This window comes from Amborella trichopoda, chromosome 2 (genome assembly GCF_054954075.1).
Source record: "Amborella trichopoda isolate Santa Cruz 75 chromosome 2, AtrichopodaSantaCruz75HAP2 v2.0, whole genome shotgun sequence".
NCBI classification, from domain to species: domain Eukaryota; kingdom Viridiplantae; phylum Streptophyta; class Magnoliopsida; order Amborellales; family Amborellaceae; genus Amborella; species Amborella trichopoda.
In genome coordinates, this window is record NC_142337.1 from 59,798,604 (window position 1) to 59,815,505 (window position 16,902).

General features: G+C 33.3%; 1 protein-coding gene across 1 annotated transcript; it reads left to right on the forward strand.

Moving 5' to 3' along the window:
* Positions 1-10,109: 10,109 nt before the first annotated feature.
* Positions 10,110-15,921, forward strand: LOC18445087 (uncharacterized). Its single transcript, XM_020674068.2, has 7 exons — positions 10,110-10,166; positions 10,381-10,477; positions 11,789-11,851; positions 14,615-14,662; positions 14,808-14,870; positions 15,159-15,215; positions 15,595-15,921. The coding sequence occupies exons 2-7, from the start codon at positions 10,409-10,411 to the stop codon at positions 15,601-15,603; spliced, it is 309 nt and encodes a 102-aa protein (XP_020529727.1). The 5' UTR covers positions 10,110-10,166; positions 10,381-10,408; the 3' UTR covers positions 15,604-15,921.
* The last annotated feature ends 981 nt before the right edge of the window (positions 15,922-16,902 follow it).

Sequence of the window (16,902 nt, forward strand, 5' to 3'; positions counted from 1 at the left end):
CACATTTTATTGTAGGTGTTGGAAATTGAACTTAGAGCAATTATAGAAACTTCCATTCCATTGCCGAAAGTACGTTCCAGATGAGGATTTGGGGTGAGGCTTGATGTTGTTTACATGAAGTTTAGACCTTATAGAAAGCTCATCCAAAATAAAAAGATCTCCTCCTAGAAGAGACATAATAAAAAGTTATAATATATATATATATATATATATAGAAGCCATCCAATCCTTTTCTAAAAAAAAAAACTATTCAAAATGCATACAGAAATTAAACAGATAAGGTACGATTTTCTGAGACAAGTTTCTCACATCGGAAGCATTATGTGGCATAACTTCATAGGTTGCAAATAAAAAGCTTCTTTGTCTAACAAAACAAAAGGGAACTACCAATAACCATGTATTTAACATGAGATTGTCTACGAAAAGTCTATTTATTTTTTGTACATGAAGATCACAATCATTTTTATTTGTAAGAATGTTTTGTCTCTCAACTTGACATGAATAGAAATATAGTTTTAAAAAAAACAATTCTCGAATTTTGTGACTCACCCCAAGCTATCCAATTTGACATCTAATGAGTGGAAATGAATGTGACCTTCATGTAGAAAAGATAAATGATCTTTTTGTAGACAAATCCATTTAAAATCAAATAAATCAATAGTATTAAAATCTGACCAACAGTCAAACTAGTGAGTGGCCTAAACTGATGGTCACACCATTTAGACAAGATCTTTTTAAAAAAACAAGAAAATTAAAACAATAATTTAAAATATGAAAGATATATAATAAAATTTTTTTCAATTTTATTGGCTTGGTCTAATTGGTCTAAACCGGCTTGTTTTACTGTCAAAAACTTGTCAATTGTTGGTTTTTTAATGAGTTTCATCCGAAAAACCCTTTTGACCGCAACAAATTGGACCGGCTGGTCTGGTCTAGTCCGTCTTGATAACTACGAGTTGAATTGACGAATTTAGGAGAGATGAACCCTCCAAAAAAAACATGGCTGAAAATCCCATTATTTGAATAAAAAAAAGTCTCTAATGAATATTGATTAAAAGATTAGGAGTAATTTATGTGCATATCCTCCTAAAATTTGTGTCATTTAAAACTCCCCAAAATTCATACGTAATTACGCTCATACCTAATTTTTTTGCAATTTCTAAAGATGATTGCATTGTCCTTACTTCAAATATTGAGAATTCAAAGTTCAACATTTATATACACCCAACCAGTGAGGCCTGTAAAGAGGCTTAGGAATACTTCAAAAATTGAAAATTTTATAGTATTTTACTTGAGCAAATACTTCGGAACTCGAAATGTCAAACGTTTTTTTGTTTTTGTCAAACTTAAAAGAATTCCGAAGTTCTTGCTTAATTACAATACTTTGGACTTCCAAATTTTGAAGTATATATTCAACTCAAATATTTCGGATTTTTAAATTCCAAAATATTTTTACACCTCCTTACAAGCCTCACTAGTTGGACGCATAAATGTTAAACTTCTGATTCTCAAAAGTAGAAGTAGGGATCAAATCATTATATTTGAAGAATTGAGAAAAAGGGTATAGATGTATATGGAAGATTTGACAATGTTTTCGATAACAGGACATACGCACAAATTGCACAAAGATCTTATAAAAAAGAATGATAGAGACATAAGAGAACTTTCGATTCCCTCTCTTTGTTTCGTCTCATAAAGATTGTTATTCTAAGTTGGAAGGGTAGGTGAAAGGTTCAAATAATTGAAAGTGCACTCCTCACAAAATTTCAAAATCAGTGGAATCAGAATGGTGCCAAATGAGTTGGACAACAGTACCCATATACTGAAAACGAAAAATCAAGCACTTTAAAAGTTGGATTCCATTTGCAGGGGGTCCCCATCTCTTTGTTCTTCATTTTTTTTCCTTACCCCACTACCTATCTCTTTTGCTCCAAGTACATAGTGCAGTTTGCATAGAGCTGAGGCTCTAAACAATCAAAAGAAAGCGCGCCCCTTCAAGTAGTGTAGAGAAATGTGGTTTCAAAATTGGAAATTTTGTGATAGCCTTAAAACATATTTTCATCTTTAATTATAGAATTTAAAGCTTAAAAAATAATGTAGATCGACAAATATATGAAAACTTGAAAATTGACGGTCCAAAAATGCAACGCAAAATACACGATTTTCAAATTTTAAAATCTATTTTTTTTCTCATGTTCATGCATCTTGATGTCAAGATGATTAATTTGAGAGTATTTGGGCATCAAAACAACTTCATTTAGTGAAATTTCTTAGGTAAGCTCCAATTTGATTGCTTCCAGCCTCGGCTTTGTATAATCTTTTCCCAATAATTATTGGCCATAGAAATACAAAAGGCAATTTGATTCTCATCCTATGAATATTACTATTGACGCTTGAACCATGTCCTTTTTCCTGTGTGGTGGGAAGGGATATTCATGTGCCGTCGGACCCAGCCCATGTTACGTCCTAGTCAACTGCCAAAAAGTAAATGGGTTTATGTAAAAAGATTGTGTGCTCCCGCAGGAGCATTTCGTCCAGTCACTCCATCGGGTAAAAAAAAAAACCCTACTTTGGAATTTTTCTATTTTTTTTATACCTTCTTTTCTTTTTGGTTTATCCGGCAGTCAACAAAGAAAGGAACTCTCATGCGGATCATTTGGCCTTGGCCGTAATCTTGCTTCACCTTTGATTTCTTTCTTAGAGTGTTTAGTCTTGGGCTATTTTGTACATCAAGCTCTTGGTGCATCAATTTTGCTTAAAATTAATGAATTTCAATTATCTTTGGAACAAGAAATTTGAATGGAGCTTTTTAGTCGTCACGTTTGCCGGCCACCTTGACCATCTATGCCTAGATCTCATTCTATCTGGTAGCTGGTTTTATATATATTTCAAATATTTTAAGGCCATGTTTGGGTGTACTCACTATTTAATAATGTTAACTATGATAATGAATTATGTTTGTTTGGCACTCCCCATCTTGAAGTTATATGAGATAAACGTATACGTTGCTTTACATATAAATTTTTTTTTTTAAAAGAAAATGATTTTTATTTTATTTAAAGTAATTTGCTAATAGTCACATGTTTTCACGATAAATATCTACAAATAGCTGAAAATCATTGAAAAAAAGATAAATATTTAAATTTATACATTATTCAAGATATGTACTAAATAGCTAACAACATATCGTTATTTTGAGTATTTTAATCTCGAATAAGATAATATATTCCAAATAAAATTAATTGTCATCCAAACAAACCCTAAATTTTGGGACATAATCTCCTCAAACTAGCCACCAACGAATAAATAATGCAACTAGCCACCAACGAATAAATAATGCATTCATGCACGCTCTCGTTGTGCCTTCCAAAGAAAAACAATCCTAAGATTGAACACACTCAGCATCTAAATTTTGGAAATCGGGTATAAGTTTTTAAGAACTAGAAATCCAAAATTCCTTTTAAGAAAATAGGTGATTCTAAAGCAAACTCCGAATTTTCAGGTCAAAAAATATCTCCTTAAGTAGCTCTATTGCCAGGGAAAGAAAGCGCAGTATTTGTTCCCGCCGGAGTACACTGTATGGGGTCTCATTTTGTTTTTCATTGTTGACATCATGGGGCCTTAAGTGGGTCAGGTCTAGGTACGAGCCATTACACAAGGTAATGGGAGGGGCATGGGTCCGACAGGCTGGGGGAGAGCGTGGCCCACCATGGTTAGAGAAGAGTCCTCCCCCCATACACATCTTTGCTAACCAATTAAAACCAAGTTCAAAAGGAAAATTTTAATTGCTCTTATCATTCAAAAATCCAACTAAGATGAATTTTGGATCTAGAATTGGACAATGTTGATAATCTCGATCATCACGATCGATATTCAAGAAAAAGAAAAAATTGAGAAAAACATAATATTTAAACCTTAAAAGTATATTATTTAAAAAGAATAAGAAAGAATGGTCCAAAGGATAAGTTTAAAAGAACCTATTTCTTAGGTTTAAAATCTTTAATTTTTTTTCATGATTGTGGTGGTTGAGATCATCGCTCGCCATATGAAGCTGTAGATCTAAAATCCATCTCTAAGGTAGTCTTTCGGAAGGAAAGTGCACTTAGACTGGTGTGTCGGCTAACAAACCAAAAGCCCATCCAAGTTTAAATACTTGCGAATAACTAAGCATAACTACTTAACGATATCCAAAGTATCATTGATTTATAAAATGTTCATTTTAATCCATGGTTAAAAGGTGCCATGAGTTTCTAACTCTTTGAGCCCCAACATGTATTACTTGGGAAAGGGGCTGGAGTTGTGGTGGTAGCATCCCACGCCATAGTCACCACATTATGGTTTTCATTTCTACCACTAACACTACCCCACGAATACTTTAAAAAAAAACTAACTTTAAATCTACTTGCAAAAACGAGTCAGGTTGTCTTCCCCACGGAATTACCCAAAAAAAAAGGAAAAGAACACGCATTATTCTAATGCATGGCCAAAATGACTTCAAATTTGGACAAAACAACGAAACTACCATCAATTTTAAAACGACAAAAAGGATACTAACAACTTAGTAGGCGTGTTCTAATTGAATCGATGTAAATCACAATTTATCAAAACTATGATTTTATGGAGAGTGATATATATATTAGATAGGCTTGGAATAGGTTGGCCCTAGGTCAGTCAAGATTAGGCCGGCCCTGGCCAAGGTCCCTGGAGGGCTAGCCCTAGCCTGGTCAAGACCGAGCCAAAAGGGGCCTTGGCCTTGTTTGCACTGGGTTGGGACATTAAAAAACAACGAAAAATATAGGAGCAAGAAGGCCTGTGCCAAACCAGCCCTGTCATCGTCCTGGCCTAGGCCTGACCCAACCTAGTCCCTCAGGCCACATTTGGTGGCCCAGGCTATACCCTTTTTGGGCCGGGCTGCCAGGCCCATTGGAAACCTAATCTTAGACCAGTTTGTCATGTTAGAGAATGCTTCTCCAAGTGTTGCTTATTGTGGAACAAAAAACTAACTAATGTGAAAAGGTTGCGGTTGGTTTAAGGTTGCAACCTTAAACAATCCAACTAAGGCATACCTCCAAATTTTTTTATAACATGTAATTTTATTGTAAAATGTTATTAGGATTATCTTAAAATCTATTTCATATCTAGTTAGAAAAGTTTAAACTCCAAAAATAGTTAAAATCAAGGAGATCTATAAACATATGAAAATCTTGAAAATGGACGGTCTAGATAATGTGTTGCAAGATGTACTATTTTTGAGACTCAATTTTATATATATATATATATTCATACATCTCGATGTCGAGATGATCAAATAGAGGGTTTTTAACATTAAAACAACCTTTCCGATAGATTTTTGAGGTGCATTTGTAATTCTACATTTGAAGGTTGGAATCTTATATAAACTTTTCCCATGTGAAAAAGACTGAAGTTGAAGGAAAACAGTAATGTAGAAATCGTGTCATGCTTCTCCAAGTAGTTAGTGGTAGCTTAATGTGACGCTTTATGTGTGCATCCACCCCTAAAGGAGGATAAAATATGGAGCCCAAAGATATCATCCAAACCTATTTTGGTTAGGGAAACGCTTATACAGAGCCGAGGCTCTAAATAATCAAATTAGAGCCCACATCAAAATTTCATTAGAAGAGGTGGTTTTGATACCCAAATATCTTCAAAGTGATCATCTCGGCATCAAGATGCATAGACATGAGGAAAAAATGGATTTCAAGTTTTGAAAATAGTGCATCTTGTATCGCATTTTTTGACTGTCAATTTTCAAGTTTTTTCTGTTTTTATAGATATTCTTAATGTACACTATTTTTGAAGCTTTAAATTTTATTATTAAAGATTAAAATATATTTTAAAAGTATCACAAAGATTTCCAATATTGAAACCACCTTTCTCGATATTATTTGAAGGTCGGCTTTACTTTGATTGTTTAGAGCCTCGACTCCATACAAACTGCATCCTTTTGCTTATCACATAAAAAGTTCAGCCTAAAATGGCCCAAATCCATATTGAGGTAGAATCCAGAAAAGCCCTAATAAACTTGTTCACTAAGGAAACCTTTGGCTCCATTAAAAAAAAAAAATACAAACAAAGGAGGGAAAGATGTTTGAGGGTTCACCAAAGAAAAAGTGGGCATGGGGTGTAAAGGAGAGAGATAATTGGGGTGGAATAAGATTCATCATTGCCAAAGTTTTTTTTCCAACTAATTGAGGTCGGTTATATGAATCCTAATATGGCATTATGCTCTATTAATGGTGAAATAAAATTTTGTTTTCAAAAATCAAACTTTTTACCTATTTATTTGGAAAATGTTTTTACAAAAATAAGGTACAAAGGGAAGGCATGAATATTTCTCCACAAATTGTTATTTTTTATACAATGCTATTTTCATTGGGAATTCAGGAGGTTAAAAATTTCTTATTTATGATAAGGGGATGGGAAATGGCTTCTAGCTATGATCTAGTAGCTGCTGGCATATAAAGGCATCAAATGGTTTTAAGGCATGAAATGTTTTCAGACCATGTGATATGGATGGTGAATGGCATCAAATGGTTTTAACGCATGAAATGTTTTCAAGCCATGTGATATGCATCGTGAATCGCTACTTCAATGGGTGGGCGATTTAAGTCTCCGTCCCCAAAATCCCCAATTTTTTTTAATTTTTTTATTACTTATTAACTGGTTTTGTCATCAGTTCGGCCAATTTAGGTGGGGAACCAAACCCAATCCTAGGTTTTTTTTTTTTTTTTTTTTTGTTTAGGTAAGTTCAAAAGGCCCCATCTAGTGGGTCCCCACCACTCGCATATGAGCACACGCAACTCAAAGGCACGAGCTACACAAGGCATAATTCTAGGTTTTAAAACCGTCTTTCATGTATCATGATCTTGAGGTCGTAAATGTTTGGCAAATAGAAATTTACCCTTTCTTAGGTGTCTTTTTGTGTCAAAGATTTGATGATTTGGGAGTCAATTTTCATCTTTAATTATAAAATTTTGAATTCCAATAGTGGGGGGTCCGTGAACAGCAATGGGAGAGGGCCCGTTGCCCCCCCTCTCCCTCTTCCTCTTCCTCTTCCCCACGCCTATTTCGAGCTCAAATCAAGTCGATCTATGAACACAAGAAAATCTTGAAAATGGAACGTACAAATAATACGTTACAAGATACACTATTTTTCATTCTCGATTTTTTTTTATATATTCATAAATCTTAATGTTGAGATAGTCAATTAGAGGGTTTTCTAACATCAAAACAACCTTTTACGATGGATTTTTAATGTGCACTTTAATTCTACATTTTTGTGAAACGAAATATATATTGTTTATCAGGTTAATATGAAATATGTACATTGTAATCAATACATATGGGAAGGTTAGGTACAATATCTTGTATTGTATGGGAAGTCTGGGTATAGTATAAGTGTATGTGATTTATTTATAATAAACAAGCTTGCGTATTCATATTGATTAATGGACACAAGGAATTTCTTTAGAGAAACCTAGGACTTTTTCATATTTCTCTGAAAAAAATTCCCTGTGTCCATTAAGCAATATAAATATATAAACTTCACTTATATAAACCAATACATATGATAAAAATAGAAATAAATTACATGCACATGTACTATACCCATACTTACCATAAAATACAAGTTATTGTGCATACCCTTCTCATATATACTGATTACAATAAACACATTCCATATTAACCTAATAGACAATATATACTTCCTTTTCACAATTTTAAGGTTGCAACCTTATATAGACATTTTCTTTAGTTATATCACAATTCCTTTTCTCATTTAGTTTGAAAATCTCTCTTGTGAATCCAAGCACATTTTTTTATTTACCCAACTTAAATTTCAATTAATATTTGGAGTCAATGTCATGGTATTGATGCTAGAGACGCAAAAAGAAAGGGACATTTTGACAATATGACCGGGTATTACCCTCCCTCTTTTGTACAATTTCTTTGAAAAAAAATGCTTACAATAATTGAATTTTGAAGAAATAAAACACAATCTTTTTTTTTATATATATTTTCTCTTTTTAATGTTCAATTGTTTACTCCTTTTATTATGACTTTTTTTATTTATTTCCTCCGTGATTTCTCCTAACCAAAACATAATTTCAAAATGGAAAATGTTTTGATATGGCTGCAGCCATATCAAAAATAATTAAGCCTTTACCTCAAAAGTCACCAGATATTGCAGTTTTGGCATCGAGAACCCTTCAAATAGGTCATCTTGGCCTTTATCATTATAGTTGTGAAAAAAGTTAGAATTTTAAACCCTAAAAATAGTGTATACTGTAATACATTATCTAGACCATCTATTCCTACTTAAAAATAAGTGTTCACAATTCCACAAGGTCCGTACCAATTTTTGAGCTTCAAATTTCAAAATCGTTGTTGGAAATTTATTTTTAGAGCTATGATGATGCTTAAAGTGCTTTCCGGATGAGGTAAGGCTCTACTTTGTTTTCATAAACCTAATGCTTATAAAACTGCATTCTTTCAAAATAAACACATTCTTTTTTGGGGATGTAAATACATACAAATTATTTACCAAGAAATGCTAAAAGAATATGATCTGTCGCAATGATGGTACGTTTTGCCAAATTTGCATCAATTTTGTCCCTTGAACCTGTGTTTTAAAGTGCTCAAGATTGTAGTAAATTTCTAAGGATTTTTCTCTTCCTATTAGGCTAACCAAGATAAGGTTTGATTCTTATTTACCTTCCTATTGCTAGGTGTATTCAAGACTTGTTTTCCATATTTATATTGAAGATAAGTTCATATTTAAGAAGATTACAAGAGATGTACAGGAAGAAAATTTGAAAATGGCAAGTCTAAATCTAGAAAGATTAATATATGCTCTAAATGAGATAATTACTTTTACTTAGAAATGAGAAGGAATACAATAAAACTATTTATATTTGGTATGTGGAGGTTACAATTTATTAGGTCACAATGGACATAACAAAGGGAAGATCTTTCTAGATGAATCCCTTGTTTACCTGGCATATGCCTATTACCACTAAGTTCATTTCGTAAATTTTGGGGTGGGCTAAAAAAACTGAAAGGATTGTTGGCTCTTGCAGGAGCAAAATGTACATTTATGGCCAAAATTACATCAAAAAGTAATTTAAAGCCCTAATCCGAACATGTTACTTTCTTAGGTTAGAAATCAACTGAAAAATAATTTGACTATGCGATTCGAATTTGCATGAAAAATAAAATCAAACCCTAAGATTGCAGGTTAGACTGTCTGATTTTTAGATGGTTAGATCTAGGTGTTTTAGTACTCGAGGTTCTTTCTGACAAACTTTAACACTCTTCTGGAGATTGTAAAGTACATCCAAAAATTTCAAATCAACAAAAATTTCTTAAAATAAAGTCATTAGCCAAAGGGAATAAATATTTTTTTTATTTGTGTAAAAGCATAAGAAATAAGCTAAAAAGGAAAGCCATTTAGTTTTAGTACAAGAGGTTAAATTAATCCCGGTCAAAATCATCCCAACGAGACAAAATCAAGTGATCGTTATTTTTCTTCACAGTGCACAAAATTTAATTTCTCGACTACGGGGGACAATAGCACACCCCGGCCACCCGATCTCACTTCCATCGGCCTCGGATGCTTGTCACCATTCTGTAGCAAAGTTAAAATGCACTCATAATATATCAAAGAAAAAGAGGAAGATGCGATGGTTGTACCGTTACTAAAGGAAGGTGAGAATGTGAGACTGTCGGCGCGGGACCACGAAATTCACATGTGGTCCCACCATATGTTTTGTTTTTCTTTCTAATTTTTTTGTGCTTCTCTTCCTATTAATTTTTGTTTAAATATCACCCTCCCTCTTTTACGTTTCCTTTATTTTGTCCCCATATTTTCCATATTTATATTTTATTTTTTAAAAAAATGAAAATTCCTTATTATCACCTTACTCAACTTGGTTCTCCCCTCGCCTTCTCTGCCTTCCCCCAACGAATATACTTTGCCTCTCTTCTTCCTCTTCCTGCTCCTTTAATCTCTCTCTCTTTAATACCAAACTTTGGACTCCCTGCCTTTTTTTTCTCAGTCTATATATAATTTCTTCCCAATTCAAGGTTTCGTCTCATCTCCCATTTCTTTGTTTCAGTTGGGTAATTCATTTCAATTTCATCCTGTAATCATCTTTAATTGCTTATATTTTCCTCTATATTCTGATCCTAATGGAGGAATAGAAATTGGTCTCTCTCTCTCTGGTCTTTGGATAATGCGAAACTTGGGAAGTTGAACATTTTCTGGTCTTTTTTTCTGAATTTCTTTTGGTCATTGGATAATGCGCAAACTTCTGGTATCTTTTGATTAATTGTAGGTGTTGAATTTAATTGTGTCAGGTATAAAGGCCAATCCAAGAGGTCAGAAATGGCAGGCATTAGCAGCGGTGTTTACGAGGAAACAGATAAGAACGACATTGGTTCTTCACAGGAGGAGGTACTCTCTCTCTCTCAAGTTCTCATTTTGTCATAACAGGGGAGTTTTGTTCTTGATTATTCCTTAAATTTCTTAATTGATAATTTGATATTCTTGGGTAATATGTTTACTGCGAATGACAAGTACCTTTTTTTTTTTTTTTTTTCAATTTTTTAGTGCACAGATGAACTTATTTAGTTCGCAAACAACATTTTCTTAGTTTTTTTTTTTAACAACATTTTTCTAAATTATTTGGAAAATGAATAATGTGGAGAAGGGTAGTGCTTATAAAAATATTTTTAATTATGGTTTCAAAATGTGAGTTATGAAAAGGATAAAATTATGCATCATCGAAAGCATGCGATCTTTTGATGCTCTCTATTTTTCTGATTTTCCATTTTTCCCAAATTTTAAATTATATATACACCCCATAAATTTAGTACTCCTCCCATGAAATTCAACCCACACAGCTGCACTTTCTATTTATTTACTTATTTATTTGGAAAAGGTGAATAATAGTTGCCTTTTATTTCTCTCTTTCATTAAGCACTCTCTCAGGTTTCTCTTTATGCAAATGTAGTTTCTCTGAGCTCAGGTCGTAGCCCTACCCCGATCCGATCCATCGAGCTGGTCTAGGTATAAGAAAAATATAAAGGAAAAAACAGCGGTCAGGTTGGGTCGAATGCCTTGTCTTGGCGAAGGCCCAGCACGACCTTGCCCTAGCCCGGCTCTCTCATAACCATCCAAAAGTGCTTGAAGCCCATGGTTTACTAACTCGAGATTCTCTATAAAGAGACTAAATATCTTTTGTCTATTGAAGTCACAATCATCCTTGTCATTTGAATTTCAAAATAGGCAGTTGTAAGTGTGTCATTGAGAAGATACAAAGTTTTAAAAATAAAATTATCATTTTTTATGAATCAACCCATGCCATCAAATTCGACATCTAATAAATGAGAATAATTATGATCTCCATGAATGAATGAGAATTATTCTAATGAATGAGAATAATTGCTATCCAGCCCATTGTCACCCGTAAGCAAAATTGCTACTCCTTTTTTCCTCTATTTGTCAGTACTTCTTTCCTCCTCTTTATTCGTCGATTGAACTCAACTCTTCTTTATTTTATTATTTTTTAAATGTTATACCCTTATTTATTACATTCTTATCTCATCCAAATTTCCTTTTTAAATTTTTCTGCCCCGCATCTAGAAGTCTTAAGAGCCGTTGAAACTTTCATCACGTAGGCAAAGCTATAACTCTATTTTTTTCTTTCAAGATTTATTTGTGAGCAATTTAATAATATGTATTTTATTCACTTGATAATAACAGGTTTCAACATTGACTAAGAAATACGGTGGAATCGTGCCCAAGAAGAAGCCCTTGATCTCCAAGGTTCGCTTTCTCTCTCTTTTGCCCATGCGTACACTTCGCTTTAAATTGAGCAGAGGAACACCATACACCACCGGTGTACGCAATAGTCCCATAGCATCCATCGTCCTTTAGTGGGATGAACAGTAGAGATTGATCACAATCTCAACTGTTCATCATTATTGGTAATGGATGGTCAACTATTACTATGCAAATGTGTATTTTACTTTACCGGAATCTTACTGTTCAAATTGAAGGATAAATCACCAAACAATGAGATTTGCGCGATTAGTAAGTTATTGTTCTAAAAGGGCAAAAAAAAAGTTGGGGTCAATCAAATATTGAGTTTTGCACGCTTGTTGCTCATGCTTCAAATAAAAATTACAAAACCCACAAAAATGTGAAAAAAAATATAATCACTCTCCTCAATGGTCCAAAACATTTTGCTCTTTCAATTTAGACTATTCGGTCTATACTGGATTATAAATCGGGCCAGCCGCCTCCTAAAATATCTTATGAAGTTATGTATATTATCAAGCAACCGTTTCCACCTAACTTTAGGTTGATGCTTTTAAGGAAATGTTATTACATTTTGGTGGGGCTTTAGTTGAATTGGTTATGGGTGGTCGTTTCACTCCACTACAAGTCCCATCAGTCGGGATATGAAATTATGGCGGAAATTTGGAGAGAAATTTCAGGAAATTCAATTACAAAATAAGGAATTTCTCAATGCAGGTTAGAGTAGTTTATCCAAAGGTATAATCCAATCAAAACATATGTGATTGTTGGTTAAAATAGTTGAATAGTTATCTTGCTTCTGTTTCGTTTCGTGGTAGAATCAATCCAAACTTACCAATTGGATAGGAACAAACTCATTTTTTACTTTAGAACAAACTTATTAAGCACTGGTTGACAGTTTGGCTATTCAAACTGGCATGTTTGAACAAACTTATTAAGCACTGGTTGACAGTTTGGCTATTCAAACTGGCATGTTTGAACAAACTTATTAAGCACTGGTTGACAGTTTGGCTATTCAAACTGGCATGTTTGAACAAGTCTTGATGAGTCAAGAGTACACATATTTGTTTTCTTTTTTTTTCTTATGTCTACCGATATTTAATATTGAAGAGTTTGGCTAAAGTAAGGAAGAAAGAAAACTACGGGGTCACATGCCAAATTGTCATTGTCCAGGGTTCCATTAAGGGTATATGGGACCTCTTGCGATTAGATTAAGGGTATTCTTCCTCATGTTGACAATTGAACTAGGGCACATCTAATGGCCAAAAACTAATTCCTTTTTTTTTATAAATTTATTTTTATCTTGTAAATGTATTTCTATAAGGCATACCAAGAATAAATAATGAAATTATTTTGAACAAAAATTAATTAACCAAATATCCCTAAATATTTGAATACTATAGAACAATATTATTTGTTTAAAATATTTTTTTATTATTTCTATTTGACCTCTAAAATGCATATGCACCCCAAATTTCAAAAAAATATCATTTTTAAATAAAAATAAAAGATAAAAAAAAATATAATTGGTTGTTAGATGTCGCCTAGTTAAATATGAACTCTTGACTGGTGCATATGGACCCTTTAAGCGTCCATATCATATCGACGCTCCACTATTTCCTTTGAAATATCACCCTCGTGCCCCCTTTCACCCTCAGCTAAACCTCACATTCCATAGTCAATTGTGAAAATAGGCACAATAAAGTACAACAATGTCCGAGTCTTTTTAGTCATAAAAGGATTTTTTTTCCTGTTCCTATGTATAGGACTAAAATGGGGTCTGTCAGAGGCATTTTCCTGTTGAGTATGCTGTGTGGAAAATGTCTTGCATTCTATTCATAACCTAATTACTAGCATTTATTTTGAACACATATTTCCCAGGGTTTAAGTAAGTATGTGATATATATTTTCTATAATCAATTTAAAAAAAAAAATCTATTAGCTCATATCGAATTTCAAATCATTTATCATTTTTGCTCGTGGACATAGCAACATCTATGATGAATGAATTGTACAACTCCCTGTATATTTTTTTGTATGTTTCTTTAGATTTGTCGGCTTTATGCTTCATTGATGGTCATAGTTGATTTCGTCTTTGTCTTTTTATTAATCCATTAGGTCATTCTTTTATATACCAAATTGAGGTTCCAAACCTTATGTTGCACAGTGAATAGTAGAATATACCAAGCTGGTAGGGTTGAGAATTTTTGGACCGGTTCTGGATCTATCAGATCTAGATCAAAAAAGTATACATGGAATTCGGGTCCAAATCCAATCAGATCCAAAATGTTCAGATCCAGATCTAAATCTGAAAACTATAAATAGGATTTGGATCCAATCCGAATCCGAAAATTAGACATGGGATCTGGATTCAATCCAGATCGAAAAACAATACATGGGATCCAAATTAGGTCTTCTAACCCGAATAAGATCTAAAACTCTGGTTTCGGGTCCCAGATCGGATGAATTCTCAACCCTACAAGCTAGCACTTGCAAGTAGAAAGAGTTCTATATGCATCACCAAAAGTGGTGCATTCAAGTAGGGTCATATGGAACCTTCGTTTCTGAAGTTAGTATTTATGGATTTGGATTACAGATTTGTTAAAAGGAAAAAGACATTTTTTAAGCATTGATTTGAGTACATGAATTTACTCTAACAAATAAAAAAGCAAGCATTGATTTGTGTACATGAATTACTCTTAACAAATAAAATGCAAAACTGTGTTTCTTAACTAATATAAATGCAAATTTGTGTTTGTATTACTTCAGGACCATGAACGTGCTTTTTTTGATTCGGCAGATTGGGCCTTAGACAAGGTAGAAATTAACCTCTATTTGTGCATGTTTTATTTATTTTTTAACCAATAATTTGTTTCATCAAAGTTGAAGATAGAATTTTGTATGTCTTCTCAATATTTCACCTTTCAAAATGTTAATGTTGTGTTGTTCAATTGTTTGGCAGCAAGGCGCCACCCAAGGGCAACAATCGAGATCGGATGTAGTGTCCTTACGCCCTAAACTGCAGGTAACATATACCTATTTAAAACTGAAAATTTGGAAACACTAACAAGATTAGTGTTCAAATACTCAGGCGGGTCTACTCGCTCGCACTCAGTGAGGCGTCAAGTCCAGTAGAAACCGGTCGAACTCCGACGGTTCCTACATTTTGGTATTATGACATGTAAAGACTCTTCGAGTTTGTCCAGATGACTCAAAATCTGGACCTTGCTGAGTCCTGAGTCTGAGCCTTGTTATGTAATGTAGAAGAAAATTAATATAATTTACCAACAAATTTAAATTTTGGATGTTGTAGCGAACCCCCCACCAACGGCTTCCTCTTCGGAGACCAGCATATACTTCAGGAGACATGGTTAGTTTCTCACTTGATTTTCTTTTTTTTTTTCTGCATGATAATAAATTTTTTTTAAAAAAATTAAGACATTATTTTAAGGGTTGGTATATTGACCGTTTATTACTAAGAACGTCACAATCAACGCTAGCCCTCATATGTGAAATTAGAGGGCTGTGACTGCATTGCAAAGTTCATTAAACAAATAAATAAATAAAAGGACTTTGAGGATATTAGAGGCATGGCCCTATTCAATCTATTTTAAATCTAACTTTAAAGTGATTGTGAATTTTTTGTACCTATTGTAAATGGTCTTAATATGTATTTTATCTTTTTTGAAACTAAAAAATATTTTTTTCTATATTCTCATAATTTTCCTTTTGTTTTTTTTGTTTGGCAGAAGGACTAGACTCGTCATGAACCCTAGGCAAGTGGATGCTTATTTCGGCATAGACAAATGCAGGTATTATGGCTTCCATTGATCCATGTGACATTCACAAGGAAGAAAACAATGATCCAAATGTACATGGGACTTAAAACGTCCAAATGTTTAAGTATTAATGTCACCTTGGGGTACACATTTAGAATTAAGAGTTATATTAGATCTTAACTTTGTACAAGTGCCTCCCAATTTTAAATGAGGGGCAATACTTTTCCTTTAGTGTCTTACTCATGACTTTAGGGTATTTCTCATGAATTGGAGCTTTTGCCTCACCTTTTTATTTTCTTTAATGTTTTTCATTAAACCTGAGTTTTCTTTTTGTTCTTTTCTCCGAGGAAAATTCACGTATGGACCGGTTTTTTTTACTGGAATTATGATTTGGTCCAAATTTTAGATATTTTTGCTTGGAGGTCCCCTTTTTTTTTATTCCAATTTTTCCACCATCAAGTGTGGCGAAGAAAGGACTGCAATTTTTTGTTATTATATTTTAGGTTCATGGAGCCTCAACCCCAATTATGGGGACTGACACCTTTCTGATGTAAGGCTGATATTGAAACATATGACTGTCCCATACTCGACATTTTTTTGGAAAAAGTTTATATAAGGTTGCAACCTTAAAATGTAGAATTATATATGCACCTCAAAAATCCATTGGAAAATGTTGTTTTAATGTTGAAAAACCCTCTAAAAAATTCTTTTAAAGAAAGGTGTGGTTTGCATAAGGTTGTATCCTAAAACAATCAAAGAAAGGCGCACTGCCAAACTTTGTCATAAGATGCAATTTTGATGTCGAAAATTCTAAAGATGGCTCGAGAATCTATATTCATGTTTAATTATAAAATTTTAACCACTAAAAATGGTTCAAATCAAGCAGATCTATAAATGCACGAAAATCTTGAAAATTGATGGTCTTAGATAATATGTTCCAATATGTACTATTTTTTTAGGCAAAACTTAATTCTACAAGATTTTCAATATTTTCATGATTTATAACAGGCTAAGATTTTAAATTTTAGAATTAAGGTGTGCCTAAGAAATCCATCGGAAAAGGCTGTTTTGATGTTGAGATAATCAATTAGATAGTTTTTCAACATCAAAACAGCCTTTTCGAATGGATATCTAAGGCACACATTAATTCTACAATTTAAAATGTCAACCTGTTATAAATTTGTTCCTTAAGAAAATTAGGCTTTTCTATGTAGACTTTTCATATATTTTAGAATTTAACTGGCCCAACCCCCCAAATAACTAAATTGGACACCTCCC

Coding starts and splice junctions, on each gene's coding strand:
- LOC18445087 (XM_020674068.2), top strand. CDS start 10,409: ATGGCAGGCATTAGCAGCGGTGTTTACGAGGAAACAGATAAGAACGAC. Junction 10,478..11,788: donor TTGGTTCTTCACAGGAGGAG/GTACTCTCTCTC, acceptor TGATAATAACAG/GTTTCAACATTGACTAAGAA. Junction 14,871..15,158: donor CCTTACGCCCTAAACTGCAG/GTAACATATACC, acceptor TGGATGTTGTAG/CGAACCCCCCACCAACGGCT.